Source organism: Myxine glutinosa, chromosome 8 (assembly GCF_964187855.1).
Source record: "Myxine glutinosa chromosome 8, kmMyxGlut1.1, whole genome shotgun sequence".
Classification (NCBI taxonomy): domain Eukaryota; kingdom Metazoa; phylum Chordata; class Myxini; order Myxiniformes; family Myxinidae; genus Myxine; species Myxine glutinosa.
In genome coordinates this window covers 161,741,170-161,767,736 of record NC_136268.1, presented here as the reverse complement: position 1 = coordinate 161,767,736, position 26,567 = coordinate 161,741,170, and the positions used below count along the sequence as shown (strand labels likewise).

The following is a 26,567-nucleotide window of genomic DNA, read 5'->3' as shown; positions in this document are numbered from 1 at the left end:
GAGAGCAGAAAAATAGGGAATGAAATCAATGGATAGCGTTAGTGAAGACAGGGGAGGAGTGGGGGAAGAGTGAAAGCCAATGGATTAGAGTGAGAGAAACAGTTACACACAGACTTCCGTAAAATACCTGTTTTATCAATTACTACCATTATACAGTACTGCAGAATTACAGCACTACCCATCATTAGGCCTCAACGAAGCAATGCATCACCAATAGTAAAACAATAATTCAGTGGATTCCATAGGAATGAAATATGAATTTAAATCTGCCTGTTACTTCATGCTTTTTTTCTTTTCTTCTTAACTTGTATATGCCTGAGATCCTAATTACTGCCAGTTCGAGCGTGTTTCTCCGGGTTGTGTTAGAAGTTGTAATGAGAAGCTGAAACAGCACACTACAGCAGTGAGAGCTGTCAGGGAAACAGCCGTCTTGTTTGCGCGTCATTTCGTGCTTCATTGCAGGCCAGAGTTGTGATGCCTTGTAACAACAGGACAAATTATTCCCAGAAGTGTACTCTCATATCCCCATGAACATGCTACACCTTGCCTGACAATCAGCTGTGGTACTACAGGCTGATTGGCAACCCATCATATTGTTCTTGTTTAATGCTGACAAACATATCCTCTTTTTGCACGACTTCTTCTCAACTCTTAAAAACAAGTGATGAGAGGTCCATTTCTCTTCTTGAATATAATAAAGTTAAATACTATTTTTCTTATTGTGACCTATGTGGCTGACGGGATAGCTAAGCCTGGAGGTATGCACACTCGTCTCTAAGCTGTCTTGCCTGGGTTTGAATTTGTACCTCAGCGATAAACTGTCTTCCCTGTGTTTCACAGGCTGGATGATTCATGGATGCATGTGCCGACTCTTGGATGGCAGTTAAGTGGGCGTACTGTCTGCCGGCATTAGTTGGTAGATGCTGAAGATCCCACGGGGTCCTTCACGAAGAGTAGGCATGGTAACGCCGGCACCAGGAATTCCTAATTCTTTCCCTAACTAATTCTTCGAATGTCAGGCCGGGTCCAGCTGCACCATGTGAAAGACTTGCGCCAAGATTCTCCCCGGCCAACACCACAAGTGGCAATAATTGTGGCCATTAAAGAAGAAGAGGATAGTGTGACGTATTTTATACAAAGAAGAAGAATTCTTACAAAAGGTATAAAGTGACAGAAAGTGGTATATGAAGCTTAATCAGAGCCCACATTGGGTGTCTGCAATCAACAGACTCTACTGCAAGATCTTCACACAAAACTCGAGCTTACCGACGAGGTGGCGTCATCCGTTTGGCAAGCTCTTTCCACTCTGCCATTACAGCCCGGAAAGGTACCCTGCAGTCCTCTCTCATCCTAGTAAAGCAAACGGGATTTACACACACGCTGAGCACAATCACACGCACAAGATTCAACGACTTCCATGGTTTAAATGTCAACTCAATGGCAGTGACAGTCTGACAGAAACACATCAGCATTATTCCAGTGCATTACTCCCCCCCGAGAATGGAAGGATCTTCCGGTAGAAGAATCCAAAAATCATATTCCAGGTTGCTTTTCACTGTGAATGACATTTTGGAGACATTATGCACGTTTGACCATTGTGTATAATAGGAGACAATGTCAGGATCATTACAGATGCACCTCACACTGGCATATTACCTCAGTTGGAAACCAAACAGTTTCTTCCATTTCAGAGAGCAGTTCCAGAGTGAAAATTGCACATGGTGTGTCTTGTAGCTAGTAATCTATCTTGGCTAAAAACACAACAAAATGCTCACCGCCTGGCAAAATGGCATGGCTATACATTGCCCGAATGGCACACCAAGTGATGATGCCAACGATGCACAAAAGACAGTACGACGCAATCCCTGGTGCAATCAGCTAGGACCAGTGATCGGTATTTAGAGTTACCACAGCCATGAGAAAAGTAATACAAACTAATTCTTACAAGTTGTTGCTGCATTTTGCAGATGATTTTGTCTTGCTCACGGACTCGCTCGTTCAACCTCGATATCTCCCCCAGTAGGAGAGCCTATGACAGGTAGGTAGGTAGGTAGGTGGCTTTCAGATGTTGTAAAAACACTTCATTTTCAATAACAATTTAGGCTTTCAATTTTGGATTTTTTATTCTTAAAGTATAAAAAAAATACAAAGATACATGGTGTAGCAAAGAGATAACGGGAAAGGTTCACAAAAGGTCATGCACCAATATGAACCACCTTTAGAGGCCATTTTCCCCCGCAGAGCAGGGGTTGACCTTTTCCAGGCACCGTGGTCCCCTTTTTGAAGCAACGTTTTACGGCCGGATGCCCTTCCTGCCGCCAACCCTGTTAGTCGCCTTTTGCGACATACACGGAATTACCAGTGAACTGGTACTCAATTTGCCCAGTGAACTGGTACTCAATTTACCCAGTGAACTGGTACTCAATTTGCCCAGTGAACTGGTACTCAATTTGCCCAGTGAACTGGTACTCAATTTACCCAGTGAGCTGGTACTCAATTTGCCCAGTGAACTGGTACTCAATTTGCCCAGTGAACTGGTACTCAATTTGCCCAGTGAACTGGTACTCAATTTGCCCAGTGAACTGGTACTCAATTTACCCAGTGAGCTGGTACTCAATTTGCCCAGTGAGCTGGTACTCAATTTGCCCAGTGAGCTGGTACTGAATTTGCCCAGTGAACTGGTACTCAATTTGCCCAGTGAGCTGGTACTCAATTTGCCCAGTGAGCTGGTACTCAATTTGCATCGTCTGAAAATAAAAAAATTAAAATTATTAATCTTTAAAATAATTAATCGTCTGAAAAGCATCACAACCCGACACACCAAAAATAAAATTACGATGAAGTTGTATACAGGTATATAGAAATAAAATAATATGAAAATGACTGAGGGGTTAATTATGTGATAGTTATATCCTAATGAGTGTCACCATAAGTGTTTGTAAACCCAAATAATCATCTACCTGAATCGTTTGCATCCTTACATTCTCTGTCACCCTTTATCCTTTATCCACACAATGTCTGTCTCTTTGTCCCATTTGTGCTACATCTGCAAATCAGCCCCATTGTACATAAATCACACTCACTAATGGCTGTTCGAAGTGTGTTACCACTTGTGTAGTTAAAAATTAAAAACAGAAATATGTTGGGTGCATCTGGTACTATAGTTTGCATCTCACTCATCGTTTATCCGGTTGAATGCCCCTTACACAATGGCCTACTCTTTAAATACAGTGGGATCTTCAACATACACTTGAAATTTATATGTGACAGGACACGCAGATTAACATCAATCTGTATGATGGTGCACTCATTGATGCAATGCATTGTCTGCGAACTACCAGAGTATAAGTTAATGGTCGGGTTGGGAATATTCCACAGACACCAGAGCTCAAAGCCGAGTTCGCCACCCCTAAGATGTACTGTCAAATGGAAAGGTTCAAGTGATTTGTCATAAGGGATCCGCTAGGTGAAACCAGCATACAAATGTAATCTACTATCTCGGCAGGCCTTTCTGACTGACAGAGACACTGTCACATACACACACAGACACTGTCACATACACATACATACACACACACACACACACACACACACACACACACACACACACACACACACACACACACACACACACACACACACACACACACACACACACACACACACACACACACATAGAAACACACACACACACAGCAAAAAGGATTGTAATAATTAATAGGTATATGGTGGGATTATAAAGTTAATATTAATAGGTATATAAAGGTGGGAGTGCATAAGGGGTCGGTACTAAGTCCACTACGATTTGTAGCTGTGATGGAGGTGCTGGCTCACAACGTAAAGGAGGGTTTACCGTGGGAGTTGTTGTATGCAGATGATCTGGTGTTGATTGCAGAAAGTATGGATGGACTGAAGGAAAAGATGAACAAGTGGAAGGAATGTATGGAGACAAAAGGTCTGAAGGTGAATTTCGGAAAAACGAAAGTGATGGCAAGTGGTAAAGCATGTGGTGAGGTGGAAAGAACTGGGAAGTGGCCCTGTGCTGTGTGCAGGAAGGGTGGCGGAGTGAACTCCATTCAATGTACAATGTGCGCTGAGTGGGTTCATCAAAAATGTAGTGGTCGGAGAGGGTCATTTACCAGTGTGGCAGCTACATTCAAATGTAAGGTGTGCACAGAGGGAGCTGCAGATGGAGGTAATGTTGAGTTGGATCTTGGAGACGGTGTGAAGCTGGAAGGTGTGAAAACATTTTGCTACCTCGGAGACATGCTGAATGGAGAAGGTGGATCAGACTCGGCAACGGTTGCTGGAGTGAGATGTGCATGGCAGAAGTTTCGGGAACTGAGTGGCGTGCCGACGAGGAGGGAAGTCTCGTTGAAGCTGAAGGGAAAGGTGTATGCTGCATGTGTGAGAAGTGTTATGATTTATGGGAGCAAGACATGGGTAATGAACGTAGAGCAGCAATGAAGGCTGGAAAGGGTGGAAATGCGAATGGTTCGGTGGATGTGTGGAGTATCGTTGAGAGAGAGGAAGACAAATGATGAATTGCGAAAGATGATGGGAATCGAGCCTGTGATTGATGCTGTGAAGAGAAACAGGTTGAGATGGTTTGGTCATGTGTTGAGGAAGGATGAAAGTGACTGGGTGAGAAGAGTGATGGAAATGAATGTAGAAGGAAGTAGAGGACGGGGAAGACCGAGAAAGACTTGGCTAAAGATGGTGGAAGAAGAAATGCGGGCAAGGGGGTTAACAAGGGGAGATGCAGAAAATAGGGCAAAATGGAGAAGATTGTCATGGGGACCGCAAGGCTAACCCCCGCTCTAGCAGGGAAAATGGCCTTAAAATGCATGTTGTTGTTGTTGTATGTGCGAAGATTATGCGCCCAGACCAGGAATCGAACCCAGGTCCTCTGGTGAACGGTACCAGTGCTCTGCCATGTGAGCTTCCACAGGGCATTTTACGAGATGCGCATCGGGTGTGTGCCCCAGAGGTGTGCCACCCAATGTGTGCTCATTTACATAAGATGTTTCACGCACGTTCATAAAGGGTGTTAATTTACAATAATAAACACGTAACTGTCACCACTGATATTGTGATGAATTTACCCGAAAGTATAAACATCGTTGGAGAATAATCCAAACTTTTTCATGGCCAATGTCCACAAGTGTATTTAATGAAATGCAGTTTTTATTATATTTATTCATCCTTTTGAATTGATCTTGCTGCATTCTTTAATCCCCATTGTTCATTGTGAATGTAATTCACCGAAGGCATGTCATATTGTCCCATGAGTGATACTAAAAGTCAAACATTATGATATAAATATAAGTCGAGTAAATTTACAATGAGATTATACCTACTCCCCATCTTGCCGATATATTTGAAAGCATTTTCCATTGCATTCCCCTTCACTCTAGCATTCCCTTAATATGGTATTTTATGGGAAGCATAAATTAGTGGTAAAAGCAGAGGAACTGAAAGATATTAAAATTAGCAAAAAAAGAAGGAAGGTTTGTGTATGTTACACTTGGCGAAACTGCAATAAGTCAGCCTCAGGACATGGAACGGAGATCTACCGAGTCTCAAAGTATCCACCTCCGTTAGTGTGTGTGTGTGTGTGTGTGTGTGTGTGTGTGTGTGTGTGTGTGTGTGTGTGTGTGTGTGTGTGTGTGTGTGTGTGTGTGTGTGTTGCATAATATGTGTAATAAATACGCCATGTATAATTACGTATAATCAGTATATTGTGGCAGTTTTGGAAGACCCCTGGGAGTTACATCCAACACAAAGGAACCCAGGAGTTTAGATATCTGTGATATTTTGTTGAGTTAGATTACCTCTCCTCATACCAGTGGAAGCGAAAGATGTGTTGTGAATGTAGTTAGACATATCCCATTGTCTTCTTCCCTATTCTCAAACTCTGTACTCGAACCTCATTCTCAAATGTACAGACACAGGCACCTCATTCATAACGTACTGGAACATCATTATAAAAAACACCCATTCTCAAACTCCATCCTTTCCTTCACGCTCAAACCACATTCTCACAACACTTGTCTAACATAAATCCATTTCACCAGCGCTTCAACTGTCTCAGCGACACTCCAGCACTTCAATCACTCTAGCGAGGTTCCAATGTCAGCAGGTGGGGGTTCTCAAGGGCCTTGGACGCACTCTACGGCTCTTCCGCTCACCCTATCTTAACCACGGTGCCGAGCAAACCATTTGTCCCGCCCATTGCATCACAAGAACGATTCACAATAGCAGGATCACAGCCCACCTGCCAATCGGCAAGGCTGGATGCCAAAAAGCGTACGTGATTGGTGACAGAATAAAAAGCGACAAGATCCTTGGTATCGCACTTCGTAACCAATTAGCTCTGAGCAAGAGTTGAGAGTTCTGAGCAAAAGTTCCACTTCCAGTCCTGGGAGGATCAAGTTCTAAGGAGAAGTTCTCAACAAGAGATGAGAGTCGAGAGAGCCCTCTTCTCAAGGACTGCTCTCTCTCATGCACAGATTTATCCCATCTCGTCTTCAGTTGTCATACCCTTCCTCCCGTCCATGGTACACGGAATCTTGTGGTGAGGCTGTTGCCCAGAAACAACTAGCTTTCGTCGACTGGAAAGCAAATCCAACGGAAGGAAATCTCATTTCCTTTCACAAAGCCCGAAACAAGTGTGTGTCCACCCTCAGGAGAGCCAGGAAACAATATCTCTCCGTTCTCAAGACCGAACTCTCTTATCTATCTCTCTCTCTCTTCCAAATCCTGGTGGCGTCTGGTCAAATCTGTTTCTGGTGTTTGTTCCCCCTCCATCCCCTCCCCCTCACCTCAAACGGCTACACGGCTGACTCCGCACGTGAAAAAGCTGAATGCCTCAACTCTGTGTTTGCCTCTAAATCTTGTGTCCCAAGCCCATCCCTCTCTGTACCCACCATACCCAGTCGTACCCAGCTGCTCCTGGACTCGTGTGTCCTTTCCTCCTGACAAGGTGGAAAAGTTTCTGTCAACCCTCGACTCTGATTGTGCAACTGGACCTGACGGCATCAGCCCACGGGTCCTAAAATCCTGTTCTTCCACTCTTTCACTCCCTCTCTCTGTTCTCTTCACCCTCTCTTTTGCTCAAGGTCATCTGCCATCTGCTTGGAAATCAGCCAACATCACCGCTTTGCACAAAAAGGTGCAAAAACAGATCCTAGCAACTACAGACCAATCAGCCTTCTCACAATTATCAGCAAAGTCATGGAATCCATCATTGCTTCAGATATGAAATCTTTCCTCTTCTCCAATGGCTTGATCTCTGATCATCAATTTGGTTTCAGACCTGGTCACTCTACTCTGGACATGCTGCTTCTGCTTTTTCAACGATGGATGGAAGTCCTCAATGCCAAACAGGAAATTAGAGCTGTCTCCCTTGACATATCACGTGCCTTCGATACGGTCTGGCACCCCACTCTGCTCACCAAACTCTCCTCCTTTGGTATCCATGGAAATCTCCATGCATGGCTGGCGGACTTCCTCTCTAGTCGTAGTCAATGTGTGGCCCTGAATGGGTTTCTCTCATCTCCTCTTCCTGTTCAGGCTGGAGTTCCCCAAGGCAGTGTTCTGGGCCCTGTGCTTTTTCTGGTCTTCATCAATGATCTCTCTGACTCTCTTGAAAATCCTCTCTATCTCTTTGCTGATGACTCTACTCTCTGTCGCTCCATTCCTCATCCCTCAGATCGGCAGTCTGCAGCCTCCTCACTCTCTGCAGACCTGGACAAAATCACAGACTAGGCAAACAAGTGGAACATGTCTTTCAATCCTGACAAATCTCACACTCTTACGATGTCTCTCCGAAAAGACCGACTGGACAACGCTCCCACCCACTTTCTGAATAATCCTCTCCAAGAAGTTCTGTCACTCAAGCTTTTGGGTCTCACTATCTGCCATGATCTTTCCTGGGAAAACCACATTTCAAATCTGGCCTCCAAAGCCAGTCGCCGACTGGGCATCCTCTGTCGTGCGAAGTCCATCCTTGGCACACCTGAGCTCCTCACCACATACAAGGCTTTCATCCGCAACTCAATGGAATACTGCTCTCCCCTCTGGGCTGGTGCTCCTGCCTCACACCTAGCTCGTCTTCATGCTGTTGAAACCAAAGCGTTCAGAATTAGAATCTCCCGCGATGAAGCTAACTCCAAGGGCCTTTCACTCACTCACCACAGGCAGGTTGGTGGTCTTTCCGTCTTCTACCGACTCCTCTCTGGCCTTGCCCCCCCCCCCCCCCCCCAGCTCTCTCTGGGCTCTGTCCCCCAAATATTCCCACAGGTCACACAGGATCTGCCTGCAACCCTCTTATGGTTAAACTGCCAAAATCAAGACTCTCTGCTCACCTTCACTCCTTCATTCCTCTTTTCTCCCGCCTCTGGAACAAACTCCCTCACTCTCTTCAATCCCACTCCACCCTCCAGGTCTTTAAAACAGCTGTTCACCACCATCTCTTATCTTCCCCCATCCAAAACCGTAATCTATTCTACCCCCGCTAATTTCACCCCAAATCCACTTTTTTGAAATACCCCCCCCCCCCTTCCCACGCCTCCTCCCCCCAAGCCCTCTCCCTCCCACACATCTCCCTGCTCTCAAATGTTGTGTTTGTGTGCTTCCCCTTCTCTCCCCATCTTGTCTTCCGCTCCCTCTTGTTATATATTTTGTTTGTCTGGTTGATTTGTTTGTGAAATAAATGTTAGCTCTTTCACGAGCCTCGATTCAGTCTACAAAAAAAAAAAAAAAAAAAATCGAGTGTCAGTTCCGAGCATTATGCCAGAGCGTCATTTCCGAGCATCATTCCAGAGCGTCAGTTCCGAGCATCATTCCAGAGCGTCAGTTCCGAGCATCATTCCAGAGCGTCAGTTCCGAGCATCATTCCAGAGCGTCAGTTCCGAGCATCATTCCAGAGCGTCAGTTCCGAGCATCATTCCAGAGCGTCAGTTCCGAGCATCATTCCAGAGCGTCAGTTCCGAGCATCATTCCAGAGCGTCAGTTCCGAGCATCATTCCAGAATGTCAGTTCCGAGCATCATTTCAGAGTGTCAGTTCTGAGCATCATTCCAGAGCGTCAGTTCCGAGCATCATTCCAGAGCGTCAGTTCCGAGCATCATTCCAGAGCATCATTCCAGAGTGTCAGTTCTGAGTGTCACTTAAGAGTTCAAGGTGAACCAAGATGGGTGCTTACAGAACGTGACACAGAAGTACCAGGCAGAACGAGATACAGAGCCAAGGGTTTCCATGCATGGTTATCACCACCTCAGCTGACCAAATCTCCTCAGAACTGACATCTCTTCTTAAATGTCTTCCACACATGCATCTTCTGGCGCGTACACATCATTGACTCGCACTGTTGTGGAGTATCAACCGAGTCCACAAGTTATTTTCAGAGCTGGCATTACACGCACCCGCACAAACTGCACCTCCCTCCTGCACCTCTCAATGACCCACACCATACACCTTGTTCATTGCACGTGAGCCATTTGGCTCACATATAGGTGGGGCCGCGGTCAACACAATACCCCACATACTTCACTTTATCTGTCTATCACCCTTGATTATCTTGCTTCCCAGAGTGAATGAGGAGCCTGTGTCTTTACATTTGTGGTAAGATGAACTATTAATAGACCAGTGGCAGGGAGCAGAAAAGTGCTCTGAAAACGCACATACCCCTACCAGAGGTATAACAAGTTGAAAGTGGTATCAAATTGAAGCTTAGGCTCTCTAGTTTCCAGAATGATGTTGTACTTTGCAAAATAGCTGCACGACATGTTCCTTTAATCTCTTTTCTGCCCTTAACCCACCCGGAAATAGTACCTCCATGAACCTTCAAATTGTTTGATTCTCGTGAGGAGAAATCACAATTAAACCACATATACTGCTGTTTTCCTGTTGAAAATACTATGTAGAAGTATTCTGTGTCTGTTTTGGGGGTTGCATTTATTTTCAAGGGGTCGGCCATCCCCAAAAAATTACATTTTGGCCCTTTTTTCAGATTTCTTTGTTGGAGTTTCCTTCCTGATTAGCTGTTAAAGGGAATAACCACATGGCTGTTGACTTCAAATGATGTCGCTGTTGTCTACTTTCTCGAAAAATCAGACTTGGAATAAAGTTGTAACAATTTCCATGACTTTAACCTTTTCTTTACAGAATCACAAAACAGCGTGGATTGCACACATTTCATATCGTTTTGACTTTTTTAAAAATCGATTGTCTCATTACACAACTTTGGCTTGCATTTCTGTGTTTAATGTACTTTGATGATGCATTTCACCGATTATGTAGTTGTTCTGGGTCTATTGGGGTCTTTGTGGGCGTTTTCAGAGCAGGCTGTGGGGAGGTGGCATCATACCCTGAAAGTGGCGAGCTCGATTACCAAAACATTTTAGTCTTCATCCTCATCCTCATCATCTTGCAATATAGTGACAGTGTTTAGGCAGTTGTTGCAGTTGCATATTTCTATGCATTTCAGGCCAGCCAAGACACAAGGACATTTTCTACCAACTGCATCCTGACAGTATCTTTACAGTCTGTATCCTTACAGTATAGGTGGGTCAAGTAACGTAGTTTCCTTGGGGCTGACTCCTTCAGACTTCTCACACACTGCAAGCCTTCATCATACTTGACCCAACCATTTTCAGTGGGATCCCTTGTCCTGGGCTTTGCAATATGACTACTGCACCAGATCATAGTCTGGGACTTGGCTCTCAGAGCATGTTGCATGAAGGCATCATCAGTGGGTGGAAGGGATGACATGGGTTTGTCAGTGGAGGTTGCCATCCTAAAGCGCAGTTCATCCAGGGTATCACATGATTTACCTTTGATACTTGTCCCATACATCAGGAGGAAGAACTCTCGAGCAGCAGCAAACCCAGCCTCCTTTTCTGGACAGTGAAATTCTGCCAATCCCATCAGAGTATCCTGGTGTTTTTGGATGATGGTGTAGGTAATGCGTTTCCTGAGTTTGAAGAAACCACTGGTTGAGTCACAGCCTGTAAGGGCATGTGCAGCTGGTAGGACAGAACACTGCTGCTTCCCAATTGCCTCAGCAATTTTTGATACTGGAATGAACTGCTCCTGGGTGACAAACTTTCCTGAGTGACCAGAGTGCATGTATACGTCACGTCATTGCTTAATTCACCTCTACTTTGGTAGTACAGCAAAATAACGAGGAGATCCATCTCATCCCATCTGACAATGGTACGGGGAAAGGATGACGAATGAGTGGCACGCAAGATCATCCTGGTATCTGCCTAATCATGGGTTGAGAAAAGCTCCTCCAAATCTCTGGTTCCGTGATCAGTTATCTCTCTCACAACTTCTCGATTGGGATGACCTCCAGCAATGACAAGTTTCCTTTCTTGAGGAATTCTCTCTGGGGCTTTTTCCTCCATGTACTTTCTCAAAAAGTGAATGAGGGCTCTGTTCTGACTTGAGAAACTGCCTGTAGTTGGGAACTTGTCTGTTTCCCATGATCATGTGAGAGGGACCATCAGCACCTATGTCTCCACGTCGCTGACGTTCTTTGCCTTTGATACTTCAACCTCGTCAAACGGTCAAACACCAACACTAGCATCTCCATATCAAGGTCAGGATTTCTGTACAGTGCGGTCAACTTCTTTACTTCCGTGAATTATCGGTGCACGGAGTTGATTGGTTGAACAAATGTTTTCCGTTTTTTTTTTTTAAGTTGTTACTTGAGAATATTCGGATGATCCTTTTGAGATGCCTGTTATAAGTAACACACTTATAATGCATTTAGAGCAAAAACTTATAATCTCCCATGATCCTCATCGTCACGGGTTCCGCCATCTTTATGCAAGCCATGCGGTCGATGGCCGATGAGTCGTGGACATTGGACGAGTCCGTTATCTCTACCATGTCTGTGTAGCTGTCACCGATGGTTTTTCATCCATCTCCACCTGCAAGGCTCAATAAACTGTTGAAGCAAGATCAGTTGTTTTCATGTCGCCTTCCACATTTACATTCTCTAATTGTTGTGTAGATCACGCTCAGGAAATTTCAAAACTGATCAGACTAAGTGTTGTCCCTGTCGAATAAAGGCATCATGATTAAGGCACCAATGACGTCATCGTTAACACCACTTATTCCCCATGGGGAGTACTTGAAAATGAGCCATGTTACAATTTTTCCCATTGAGCGGTTTCGGAGGTAGAGAGGTGCAAATTATTTTCCAAGACGGTGTCCGTACCACATGACTGATGTCATATTTATAAATGAAAAAATCCACAGGCAGAGTCGCTGTTACGGTGAAAATTCCGTGTTAATCGGACCAACGGTTGACGAGAAAATGAATTTTTAAAATGCAGACACGCACGTACGCACGCAACCGATCCTGCGCTTAACCCTTCCTTTCGCTTCACGAGCGCAGGGCAAAAATAAATAAGTACGAAACAAAAGAGAAAGAGATGTGAGTAAGGAAGGTGATTGAAATGGTTGACAGTTCTTCACTTATAATAATAGAGGAATGTGCAAGTCTTCTACAGCAACATGATCAAATAGTTAAAATTACAAAGGGGTAGGAGAATGTTTTCTGAGAATTTTCGGATAAAAGCAATGCTCAGATTTTTATCACACCTTTGCCAGGAGTGTCTGCATCATGTTAACACAAGCAACACATTTGTCTGTATAATCTTAATCTGAACAATTCAATCTGTACTCTAACCTTGTGGTTTACGAGTGAACGTCGAGTCTGAATCAACATCACAAATGATATACTGTACCCAAATATACACGTAAGGATTTATGAACAACAGAGATACGGATTCAATTAGAAAATACATAAATATTAATTCATAAATATTCAAGATGCTCAATGAAATGGCTTTTCAGGGTATTAGTACATGGAGTTAAGGAAATCCCAAAAACCCACAGGTAAGTGGGGACCATTGATAACGCATTATTAAAGCAGAGGCAACAGATTTCATTCACCATGAGCTATTATTTTACGAAATATTGGAGGAAACAATTGTGATTTAATGTCCTTGCAAAATCAAGAAGTCAAATAGTTAATAACCGGTTAATCCTTCATGGTCTTTCCACGACAATCGACGTGCCCTGCAGGACAGGAAAGGACTCCTTATAAGAGAAGGAGGAATGGGTTAATTATCTCCGGCTGGCTGAAAGACATCTCTCTTCAGCAAAAATAACATGATAGCTTGTTCTTGTGCTGACAGCAATATTTTACACAATATGGCTTGGCAGCAAGGAAATAACTTACTGGAATGAAATGTCAGTGCTGTAATTTGAAAAAGAAAAAAAAAATAACATAATGCTACGAGGGCCCAAGCGAAGGTATGAGGGTATTGTCCTTTATTGGCTTTCGCCGAAAAGTGAAGCCTCAAATTTTTTTTCCCGATTCCTCGGCAACTCGATCTGCGAGACGAACAATATTTGACTTTCGCTTCGGCAAACCAGGCCGCTATCTACAATGGCAGTGCCTTACTTTAAACGGTCTATCACCTTTTCGTTTATACTTTATGTAAATAGCAACGGCTCAGGACGAGACTCGCACTTACTGAGCCGGTAGGAGCACAGCTTGCACACGGAATTAAGTGGTCATGTCGGTGCAAGTCTGCACACTCAGCATATACCGGTTTTGTTCAATGTTATCCTCACCTTCGACTGGGCAGAATTATATATGGTGAAAACCGAACGCGTCCGAATGCATTTCATGACGAGGAAAGCATTGCGATTGTGTGCCACATTGAATAAATTGTAATAAACAATAAGTAAATAAATAAACATTGAATAAATCCCACCGAGAGGACAAATAACCAATCAATGTATACATACCTGCATCCAGTCAAATGACGTGCAAATGCAAACTCCTCTTGGTTATTTCTTACCTTTAAATTACACATTTTAAACGTATACCTTGTCTCAGTGATGACGCCCTCGAAATACTGATACTTAAAATTGAGGTGGTTGCATAATTACCCTCGTCAATCAGTCGGGGGTGGGTCACATGTCTTCGATAATTTGTGGAAAGTCTCACTGGGAATTTGTGAACTTGGCCGGTTCACCTTTCTCTCAACAAGCCAATCGGATATGACGTTAAGTGAGGACAAGTTGGGTGATGCAAATGAGGCAAACACTTCATGTTATTTGGTGCCCAATGGAATACATTTGCCATATGAGCTCCACATTTTAAGGTGATCCCACCTTGATGATAACATGAGACAGAAACAGTCAGTGAACCTGGTTGACCATGGATGGACCTTTACATTAAAGCCAAGACATAAATGGTAATTTTTGTTTGTACGACTAGGATTGTTCTCAAAATGTACAAATGTTCTTCATGCTGAAGTACATTGCTTGAGCTCTTTTCTAATGTTTACATTTTTTTTTTTGTTTACCATCTTCATATAATAAACTAGAACAATGCGACTGTGTCGCCAATATGCCTCCGCATAGTCCCACAATGGGTAGATGCCGTCACTCTGCATATGTATGGGTAGGGGATCACGTTTGTGAAGTTTCGTGTTGATCGGATAAGGTTTGTTTTTCTATCCAAGATGGCTGCCAAACCACATTACCTATGACATCATCATTTTCAAACTATATGCAACAGTGCTGTCATATGATATTTGTAAAATTTCGCATCGATAGGGTGAGCGGTTTCAGAGATATAATTATTTAATATTTTCCTTCAATCTAATATGGCTGCCAAACCATGTGACCTATGATGTCATAAATTAAATATTTCAATACAAATGGGTCATAGATCATGTGCATGCAATTTCAAATTTTTAGGATAAGGAATTTGATGAAAACATTTTTGGCTGATATACCACTTCACCTATGATGCCATTGGAAGTACTTGACAATGTGCCAAGTTTCTAATTTTTCCATTCAGCAGTTTCCAAGAAATAATTTTTTAATTATTTGCTTTTAATCCAAGATGGCTGCCATGCCACGTGACGTATGACGTCACAATAATCATAAAAACATTCTGCATGGGTGTCACTCCTACCCTGAAAGTTTCGTCTCAATCAGACATATGGTTGCTGAGAAAAACGAGGTTTAGCCCGGACGGAAGGACGGACGGACGGACCACCCGAAACGACTTTGTCGGCGGGGACATAAAAAGGCATTTCAGAAAAGAACATAAAGTCTATGCCTCGTGTTAAACTGCTCAGTTTTCCCATTTCCCTCAAAGAGTCAATGGATTTGGTAATTATGGAAAATGTGTTAAATGTGGGACTTTCACAATGACACATGAATGCTTATGAGGCGTTTCACACATGCACTGTGAGTGTGTTTTCAGTGATGGACTTCTGTGAGAGCGGGTACTTTTAACCTGCCGGGTACTTTTAACCTGCCGCAGGTAAGGCAAAATCTGCGATTCAAATGGTCTTTTAATCATAGTTTTCATTGTTCTGTTCGTCGATGCAAATCTGACTCTATGAAATAGAGGAATATGAGAAATACCTGTGGATGAGACAGAGGTGTTGAGTTCCTAGCACTTCCTGTTTATGGAACTGAGCGGCGACAGACACATGCACGGAAACACACGTCGACCTTTCACCATATAAAATACATTAAAGTACTCTTTAATACCACTAAAATACTGATTGGCACTACAATACTGCTTTTTGGTGGCATGAGTTCCAGAAAAGAATGCAAATAAACTGATATTGATACAAAAAGATAATGCAACCCATTAATGAAACTTCATTATAGGTTAACCAATCAGGCTAAAGCTTGAGAGAGCAAAACTTAAAGACATCCTCAGGGAGATGTGCCTTAGTCCTGATGATGATGATGTCATTAACAAGTGAAGCCTGTAAGTCTGATGAACTGTGCCACAAATGGTGCCCATTCGTGCATTATTGATGCCATTTTGACCTTAATGGTTACCTGACCAGCACAGTCTACTGTAACAAAAAACAACAACAGGCATTTTAAGGCCATTTTCCCTGCTAGAGCGGGGGTTAGCCTTGCGGTCCCCATGACAATCTTCTCCATTTTGCCCTATTTTCTGCATCTCTCCTTGTTTAACCCCCTTCCCCACATTTCTTCTTCCACCATCTTTAGCCAAGTCTTTCTCGGTCTTCCCCGTCCTCTACTTCCTTCCACATTCATTTCCATCACTCTTCTCAACCAGGCACTTTCATCCTTCCTCAACACATGACCAAACCATCTCAACCTGTTTCTCTTCAGAGCATCCATCACAGGCTCTATTCCCATCATCTTTTGCAATTCATCATTTGTCTTCCTCTCTCTCAACGATACTCCACACATCCACCGAACCATTCGCATTTCCACCCTTTCCAGCCTTCGTTGCTGCTCTACGTTCATTACCCATGTCTCGCTCCCATAAATCATAACACATCTCACACATGCAGTACACACCTTTCCCTTCAGCTTCAATGACACTCCCCTCCTCGTCAGCATGCCACTCAGTTCCCGAAACTTCTTCCATGCACATCTCACTCCAGCAGCCGTTGCCGAGTCTGATCCACCTTCTCCATTCAGCATGTCTCCTAGGTTGCAAAATGTTTTCACACCTTCCAGCTTCACTCGGTCTCCAAGATCCAACTCAACATTTCCTCCATCTGCAGCTCCCTCTGTGCACACCTTACACTTGAATGTAGCTGCCACACTGGTTAATGACCCTCTCAGACCACTACATTTTTGATGAACCCACTCAGCGCACATTGTACATTGAATGGAGTTCACTCAGACACCCTTCCTGCACACACCACACGGCCACTTCCCAGTTCTTTCCACCTCACCACATGCTTTACCACTTGCCATCACCTTCGTCTTTCCGATATTCACCTTCAGACCTTTTGTGTCCATACATTCCTTCCACTTGTTCATCTTTTCCTTCAGTCCATCCATACTTTCCACAATCAACACCAGATCATCTGCATACAACAACTCCCACGGTAAACCCTCCTTTACGTTCTGAGCCAGCACCTCCATCACAGCTACAAATAGTAGTGGACTTAGTACCGACCCCTGATGCACTCCCACCTTCACCTCAAACTCACCACTGTTCCCGTCCTTCGTCCTTACAGCTGTGCGCGCTCTTTTGTACATTGCCATCACTACTCTGATCAACCATTCCTCCACTCCTAACTTCCTCAATGCCCATGTCAATACTTTGCGTGGAACCCGATCGAATGCTTTCTCCAGATCAACAAACCCAAGAAACAACTTCTTCCTCTTCTCCATGTACTTCTCCTGCAACTGCCTCACAATGAAAAGCGCGTCTGTCGTTCCTCTTCCTGGCATAAATCCAAACTGCATTTCGTCGATCTTCACTTTCTTCCTTATCCTCCTCTCCAACACCCTTTCCAATACCTTCATTCCATGCTCCAATAACTTTATCGCTCGGTACGAGCCACACTCCAGCGGGTCACCTTTCCCCTTGTATAGAGGGACGAGGGTACTCAGTTCCCAATCCACTGGAATGCGGCCTTCTTTCACCACCAGATTACAGATCTCTGTCATTCTCTTCACACCCCAACTTCCTGCTGCCTTCAACATATCTCCCACAACTCCCGTCGGCCCTCCCGCTTTTCTACCCTTCATCGCTTTTATCGCTTCCTCAACTTCCTTCTCAGTTATCTTCTCTGCCGGTCCTAAAACTGGATTACTCTCTTTGTTGCCATCCCATTCATTCTCTGTATTCAACAGCATTTCCATATATCTTTTCCATCTTCCTTTAATTCCATCTGGGTCGACAACGATTTGTCCCACTTCATCCTTCAAGCAGCTCACCCCCATCACATCACACCTCTCTTTCGCTATCTGCTTTGCAATCCTGAATACCGCTCTCTGACCCTCTTCCGAATCCAAGCGTTCTCCGAACATTTTCCTACATGCCTCCTGCGCCTTTGCTACCTCTTTCTTTGCAGCCTTCCTGGCTGCCTTATAACTTTCATGCTCTGCTGTTTCTGCTCCCGTACCCTTCGCCTTCTGCCACTCCTTGAACTTCTTCCTCTTCTCGTCAATCCTCTTTCCAACTTCATCATCCCACCACCATGTTTCCGAGTGCCTCGGTGGTCCTTTTGTCCATCCACATACCTCACCAACGGCTCCCAACAGACTAGGTTTCATTGACATCCAACCACTTTCAAGCTCAACCACATCATCCTCGACCCTACTCAGCCTCTCTTTTAATGCCTCCCTTACTGTCACCTCTTTCAACCTCCACACCTTCATTCTCGGTTGGTACTTCACCCGCCGAGCTCTCCTCGCACCTTTCACCCTTACGTCGCAGACAACCAAGTGGTGCTGTGAAACAGCCTCCTCCCCCGGGATTACCTTTGTGTCTCGGAGGTGCCCCCTATCTCGCCTACGCACCATCAGGTAGTCAACGGTTGTCGTCGACCCACCTGACTTGTATGTAACAAGCTTATTATCCTCTTTCTGGAACTGAGTATTACAAATCAACAAATCAGCTCCATCAGCAAACTCCAAAATCCTTTCACCTTCTCCATTTCTCACACCATATCCGTAACCCCCATGAACTCCGTCAAAACCATCCATACTCCTTCCCACATGTCCATTTAGGTCGCCTCCTACCACATCAACTTCCTCATCTTTCACGTTTTCCATCAGCTTCTCTATCGCACACCAGAACTTGTCCTCCTCTTCATCGCTCCGACCAACCTGTGGAGCATATCCCGAGATGACGTTCACCAAGAGCTTTCCAATCATCATTTTCACCATCATCAACCTATTACTCACTCTAATCACACTCACCACACTGTCTACAAACTCCTCAGAAAACAGGACACCAACACCATTCACGCCCTCCAGGCACCCTTGCCACACAAACTTGTATTTCTGTCCCTGCCTACCCTTCACCATTCTCACACCACTTCCCCCTTCCATCTCGCCTCTTGCACACAACATATGTCCACTCTTCTTCTGACCAATACTTCCACCACTTCTCCTGATCTCCCTGTCATTGTCCCTACATTCCATGTCCCAAACCTCAGAAACCGATCTCCACTTCGGGCTGTACCCTGCCCACATGTAGTTGTAATTGTCATGGTTCTCTTTTTGAGGCAATGTTTTTTTTTTATGGCCGGATGCCCTTCCTGACGCCAACCCTCTTAGTCGCCTCCTACGACACGTAGGGATACGGCGTACCTATTCTTATCCAGGGTACACACTGGGAAACGTTTAAAACATGGAAATCCTGGGGGGGGGGGCAGGGGGGGGGGGATCACCGCTGCGGTTTAAACATATTTAAATAAATATTTAAACAAAACCATGAAAACAATCTGGGAAAAGTCTCTAAGTGAGAACGTGGATTTGAGAAAGCAGGAGCAGAGGTGAAAGAACAAACGAGAATATAGGGGGCGGCCCGGGGCACAAGTCGAGACGAGGAGGCCGCACGAGACACCAGACCGCACGAGGCGCGGACAAAGAAACGACTAATTACACACAAATTTGCAACAACTACAAAACCAAAACCAAATAGAAACACACAATAACACATACACAACAAAATACGCAGCGGAAATTTGACAAAGAAACGAACGGGAAAACACTCAAACTTTGATGCCGTGGAGAGATCAAAGCAAGCCCCGTCGCTCGAGGGACCGGCGTGCTAAGACCGTCTCTAAAATCAATCCAACAAAGCAAAAAAATCAATTTTAGCACGCAAATCGCATGGGAGCTGTTTTTCATGACACCTCATACCACACTATAAGAAGATCTATCGATGGTGTCTACAGGTGTGCATTTCCATAAGGGACAAAGGTTTGGCTGACTAGGTGAGACACACAGGGGCGCTACTCTTTAATCCCTACTCTACTTATCACTCGAACATCCTAGTATGCTCACAGGTATACTCTTAACCGACAAAACGCCTACACATGAAAATTACAAGGTAGATTCCTTACCGCGACAGACGAAGCACGTTACCTACACAGATCTATCTGGCTCTACATATCACTACCCCAGTACCCCACCCAACATAACAGTATGTATGTATGTGTGTGTGTGTGTGTATGTATGTATGTATGTATGTATGTATGTGTGTATGTATGTATGTGTGTGCGTCCGTCTCGGTCTCTCCCTCTCTCTCCCTCCCTCCCTCTCTCTCCCTCCCTCTCTCCCCCTCCCTCTCTCCCCCTCCCTCTCTCCCCCTCCCTCTCTCCCCCTCCCTCTCTCCCCCTCCCTCTCTCCCCCTCCCTCTCTCCACCTCTCTCTCTCTCCCTCTCTCTCCCCATCTATCTATCTCCCCATCTCTCTCCCCCCATCTCTCTCTCCCCCTCTCTCCCTCTGCTCTGTTGCACTCATGCTCATTAAAATTCCATCTCCCATGCACCATCTCTCCCTGTGCCCTCAAATGGCAACTTCTTCATCATACCAACCTCTCTGAACTGTGTGCTCCGTCCAATGCCCCAAGCACACCCATTCCCAGAACTTTAAGGTTCCCAGGTCATTGTTGGCATTGCCTATTAGGTTATCGTTGACCCAGCTATTAGGATCCTTCTCGTGGTCCTTCGGGGAGTGATATATTCGGGTGAGGGATTGCAAAGTTACCCAACTCTTACAGCATGCTCCAATAATGTGGTTTCAATGGAAACCTTTGGGAGCTGGATGTGATACGTCATTTTGGACAGCATTCCTGCTTGCACTTGTTCAGGTCTCGCATCATTGCCAGTTGGGTCCAATGGATCTTTGATGACACTTCATCTTTACAATAAACTTCGCAAATCTGAACCTCAAACACCTAAATAGCTTTAAAGCAAAAAAAAAAAAAAAAAAAAGTCTCAAAAACCGTCTTTCTAATAAACAAGTAAAGAAAAGTCGTTAAATGACGGCCCCGTAACAGAATACGAGCTGGCTGTCCAGTTTGTGGTTATCGTCTTGCGATCAGGCCTTGGGATGTAAAACATCGGTTGTACTTTGAATGACCATGCACTTTGTCCTGAGGAAGAGGAAGAGGAAGAACGAATATCATTGGGCTTGAGAATCCTCGCATGGCTTTTACTGATGTATTTGATCTTCAGAATAAAGTGCATGTGTTTAGCTTTGTCGATTAGGCTTTGTTTAATCTTTCCCATATAGACAAAATGGGATTTTCAAATGAGGAAAATGGCAAAGTCGGCCCAGAAAGCAGACTTGCATAATCGTACTCTTCTTAAGAGTTGCTGTGTTTTGGTAAAATAAGGAAATCTTGCTCGCTTCCTTTGTTGTGGCACTCCGAACCATATCGACCATCTTTTGTAAAATAATCACCTTCCCACCACCCGCATCCTCCGCTCTGCTTTTCGTCTTCATCAGCGATATGGCTGAGGCCTACAAAAAGGTCATCGGAATGCCATCTGTTTTATGGCAATTACAAAGCACATGTTAACAGACGTGTAAGTCCAATATCAACAGAGAGTTCATGTTCATGTGACTTCGACATTATGACGTCGATCGGGCCATGTGGAGGCATAAACAGTCGATAAATTCAAATTTGAATGAGATAGATACTCAGAGTGGAGATAGCCAGGGGTACAGGGATATTGGCACGACTTGGATGTTGGGATCGGTGGGTGACCGGAACTTTTATTGGTCCAATGCAAATATGGCCTCCACCTGCGCCAAAGCTTTTTGGTGCGTTTCCTAATGTGTATCGTGTTAAAGAATCTCGGTAAGCTTCATGATATTCTTAACGATATTCTTCTTTATTGGTTAAGGAATAATATAACAATCTGCAATGTCTGATGCTTCCCCAGGTTTGTTTAACTTTAACATTTTCCTTTGTAAACGTTCTACGTTCAGTCGATTTGCTTTTCCATGAGCCTCGACCTATGCTCCAAAAAAGGAAAAATAGGACGGGCCAACATTGTGAAATAAATAAATAATTAAAAATAAGGAGCCATTTGGATGAAATACATTTCAAAGGAGGATCCGATCCATCACCATCGGTTTAGACATGTTTAAACTGCAATGACATAGCTGTCTAGAAACAATGGAGAGAGAGGGGTAGTTGAGGTAGGAACATGTACATTGGCAGGACTGTTCGGGATGGGTTTGATTGTATACCTGTGTCGTGATTGTGAGGGTCTTGTTAAAATATGAATGTGTTATTGGGGTTTGCTCACTACTCCCCGTATTGCAACCTCCCACCACCCCAACCTCCATTTTGTTTGTGTGTGGATCATTGCGTACGGTCGTACTCCACATAGAGGGATGATATGTTACATGTAATATAGAATGCACACACGCACACTGATGCACACCACCCTGGTGATTTCCCCAGTACCTGCCACAGGTGATCCCCCCCTTCTCCTCCCCACACCCACACAGTGAAATAAAGTTTAAAAACTAACGGAGTTAATGTAATATATGGTGTTCATATGGCCCAAGCACAATGGGCCGAGTAGTCTCCGACTGCATCAAAATTCCTTGTATATGTAAAATACATTTAGCATTTCCAGAGCACAGGTTCTGGTGAAGCCGTTCCCATGGCTACGAACCAACTCTACACAGGTTGACATTGTAGCTTCGGGGAGGATTCTTGAATTTGGCCGAGATACCGGCAGAGGACGGCTTCCTCTCTCCCAAAACACCATGGCATCTTCACCGTCCACCAGCACATGGTAACTCGACACGACATCCAGCTTACTGCCCCTCTCATAGACGGCACCATCACCGACATCACACCCACAAAGAAAACTTGTCACACTCAAAAATGGAATTCATTTTGAAGCCTTGACGATGAACTCTTTCCTCCAAACATTAATGTCAGCAACAATGAAACAAACCATCCACAATGTGCCCGTTTTGACACCAAGAGGGCAGCATGTCATATGAAATAACCAAATGGGTCAACTGCGAGATGTGCGTCTTGTAATGAAATTGTGTCTAAATTGAACCCAGGTGCTGTGCTGTTTCGGACCACTGAGAGGCTTCCATAAGAACTCGGACGGACATCGCTCCGACACATTCCTGTGACATTTATTCTGTGTGGTAGTGCATACTCGAATGGTGCGTATTGCTAGATGTTCCCGGCTTGCTTACACTAATTGCTAATCCATTGTTACTTCTATGATTACGGTATACTGATACAATGCTTGTTGATTTCTTACAGGTGTTGCTAGAGATCAAAACTGAATTAAACCTACTATTGGGACAATGTTGTCGATCTGGTTTTTACAACACGTCTCTCCTTGAAACGGCCTATATCCTAACGTGGTCAACACACTCCCCCTGCTGTATGAAAACTGAACAGAGCAGAATCATGAACAGCATTTCTTATTTACACCATCCAAGGATCACGGAGGAGCTTGTACAATGGAGCAAGTGCAGGAAAAGGACACTGGTAGATAATAAACAAATTACAGTGGACAGCAAAGAACAGAGTTGGATTGGTTTGTCGTGAGGAAGCAACAGTTGTTGAGGATCAAGCATCAGAAGGTGGTGGTGGGAGAGCATGTCAACACCCGTCCCAAGCCTGTGGTGTTTGTTATATACATGCCGAAAAGGAAGGGGGTGAAGAGCAGGGGTCGGAGTATGATAAGGTGGGGGTAGTGCAGGGATAACGATGAGGGTCAGGTGTGGGAAACTTAGCGAAGAAGTGGAAGGTTTGGAGGAGGAGTGCAAGACGTACAGAGAGGCGTTTAGGGGAATTTAATAATTTTTGTGGAAGAACATCAGGAAAAGGTGCATCCTCAAGAGAAAGAAACCAGGTATGGTGGACAAAGGAAGTAGTGAAGGTAGTTGGTGAAAGGAAGGAGGTTTGGAAGTGGATAGAGATGATCAAGGATGGAGAACATCAAATACAGGGGGAGGCAGCCGGATGTGGGGTTGCTGCACCTGTATGGCAAAATAAGAAAGCAGCAAGGAGAGCTGTGGATAAGGTGAGGAATGATATGGAAGAGGTGATGACAAGTTGGAAGAGGATGATGTGAAGAAGATAATCTATATATTGGTTGATGACAGGGATGATGATAACAAGGACATGGGGGGGGGGGCAGCGCCGATTAAGGAGGGTGCCGGGAGGCCAGTGACAGAGAGGGGGGGGGGGGGGAGTACTGAGTGTGTAGGGATTGATGGCAAACAGAAAGCGAAAGTTCTGTTGTCTTGTGTAACGCCATTCTACCTTTACGGACTCGAGACAGTCGCACTAACGGAGAGACAACAGCAAAGGCTGCAGGTGTGTGAGAACAACTGGGTCAGGAGGATTGCAGGAGTAAAGAGGGTGGATAGAAGGCAGATGGATAAACTGAATCGAGGAGATTGGTGTGCAAACGAGCTTGACGGGGAGATTGGTAAAAATCCGGCTAAAGTGAGCTGGTCACGTGATGCGGATGGGGGAAGAGAGAATGGAAAAGAGAGTGGATAGGTTGAGGGAGCAAAATACGAAGAAAAGAGGTAGGCCATTGCTGAGATTGGAGGACTGTATGAGGAAGGTGATGAGGTGAGAGTGATGAGCGAGTCATGATTTGGCTGAAGACTGAGGGAAATGGAGGAGTGTCATGGGCAATGCAGAGCAGAAGAATGATACCACTGAACCTCACCTCTTCTAAAGGGAAGAGAATGAGAACAAGAAAAACAAGCATTCTGAGTATTGCGCTGCAATACATGTCCCCTACCTTCTAAAGGTGGTTCCTCCTAATACATGTCCCCTACCTTCTAAAGGTGGTTCCTCCCAATACATGTCCCCTACCTTCTAAAGGTGGTTCCTCCCAATACATGTCCCCTACCGGCAGTCTGTCGTCCGGAAAACTGTTGGGGAAATTACCAAGGGTTATTTACCCACAGGTTCTGAATCGTTCCCAATCGCTAATTACCTCAGGACGGGCTCACCTGTGATTCGCACTCGGGACTTCGATTTATACACCTTGCAGACAGGTCAGCAGAAGCACGAGAAAATAAGTCGTTGATAAAGAACCTTTCGAGTCGCTAAATATCAGTAATTTATTATATTTTCCGGTTCACGATCAATGATCGATAAGTATATATATGTTGCTCGGCTTGGCTCCGCCCCTCCCGAAAGCGCGCGCTGTGTCACGCTTTTGACGTTCGCGAGACGAGGCTGAGGGCGCGCGGTGCGGCTTGAGGAGAACTCGAGAATAAACAAAGTGCCATAACTTTGTCAAAAATGATCGAAACGTCGTGAAGTTCGAACTTGATCTGTAAATGATCATGAGGAAACCATGTACCAAGTTTGAAATCATTAGCATTAGGAAAGTGAGTTTAGAAAAAAAGTCCGGAAAACTGTTCTTTGCGTGACGGACTGACAGACGGAGGAACGGCGTGCAAACCTATAGTCCCCTCCAGTGTACACCGGTAGGGGACTAATAAGAGGAAGAAATAAATCAAACATAAAATGGGATTTGATCTTGGGATCTTAGCATTACAAAATACATACTTGGAATGAGAATGACGTGAAATGTAGGCACGCGTCAATAGGTGATGAAAGACTGTTATCATCCTTATCTGCTTTTCAAAAAAAATTAATTAACATTCAGTTGTTCTTCTGAAGACATCACACAACCCAAAACACCATCAACCATCCCAAAGCAAATGAGCAAAATCAAGTGGTGCTGAAGGCCATCAATCCAGCGAATCAATATTACAAAGCAATGCGTTATAATGCCATAAGGCTCCATTACATTTGCTTTTCATTCTTCTGACAGTAGAGGGAAAGCAAAGGATTAATAAACTCATTCAAAACGAGCACGCTTGAGATTTCATTTCCCTTGACCCATTGGTATCATTTTTGCACCAAAGGCACAATACAAAAAGACTGGAGTTGCTGGTCTATGTTACAGGAAGGCAAACATCCAGCAATGTCGAGAGAAAGTGGTCCTGGAGTTTGTACCTGTTCCAGTGCAATTAGCTATGGATAATGTGTATTCATCTGTGAAAACAATTAGCAAGTCTCACCCCAGAATATTTGAACAGAAAAACATGTCACTCGTTATGGAAACAAAAATGCATACAAAAGTAAAATATACTGCATATAAAATTCAAAATGATATGTAGAAAAGTTAATATATACTGTTGCCGGGTGTGTATGTATATATACATCCTCGCCGCCGCCACTCGCTCACGTACGGTACTTGATTTTTGGCATTGACATGGCCACTGGGCCCGGGAAGGACACGGCCTACCTAAAAATGACCTCCGATGACGAGATCCATATTTTTTATTCATATTTAACTTAGCGCATTTCAGCGAGGAACATTACACACCAAATCTCAGCCTGTGCCAGAGCAGCTCGCTGATTCGCTCAGAGCGATCAGGTGATGTTCCATCCTCGCCGCCAGACCCCCTCCCCACCCCCTTCCCCTTCCCCCCCACCCCTCCCCTTTTCCCACCCTCCCGTCCCCTTCCCCCCTCCCCTCGGCAATGCCGGGTCCTTCTGCTTGTATATAAATAAATATATATATATATATATATATACAGTGGAACCTTGACTTACGAGTGCACCAACTTACGAGTTTTCCGAGATACGAGCTGTCGCTCGGGCGGTTTATTGCTTTGAGATGCGAGCCGAGATCTGAGTTACGAGCTTACGCTACCCGCCACCAGGTGGGTTCCGGTCACGTG

The 26,567-nt window shown here is 44.6% G+C and overlaps 1 protein-coding gene across 4 annotated transcripts in view; it reads right to left on the bottom strand.

Annotated features, from left to right (window-relative positions):
* LOC137433060 (uncharacterized) overlaps window positions 1-26,567 on the bottom strand; it is a 214,014-nt gene that overhangs the window by 27,437 nt on the left and 160,010 nt on the right. For all 4 annotated transcript variants that reach the window (XM_068125489.2, XM_068125486.2, XM_068125487.2 and 1 more), the window contains exons 9-10: window positions 1,946-2,029; window positions 1,267-1,350 (exon numbers count right to left, since the gene is read on the bottom strand). In XM_068125489.2, the coding sequence (XP_067981590.2) occupies window positions 1,267-1,350; window positions 1,946-2,029 (168 nt within the window). The remainder of the gene's footprint in view (window positions 1-1,266; window positions 1,351-1,945; window positions 2,030-26,567) is intronic.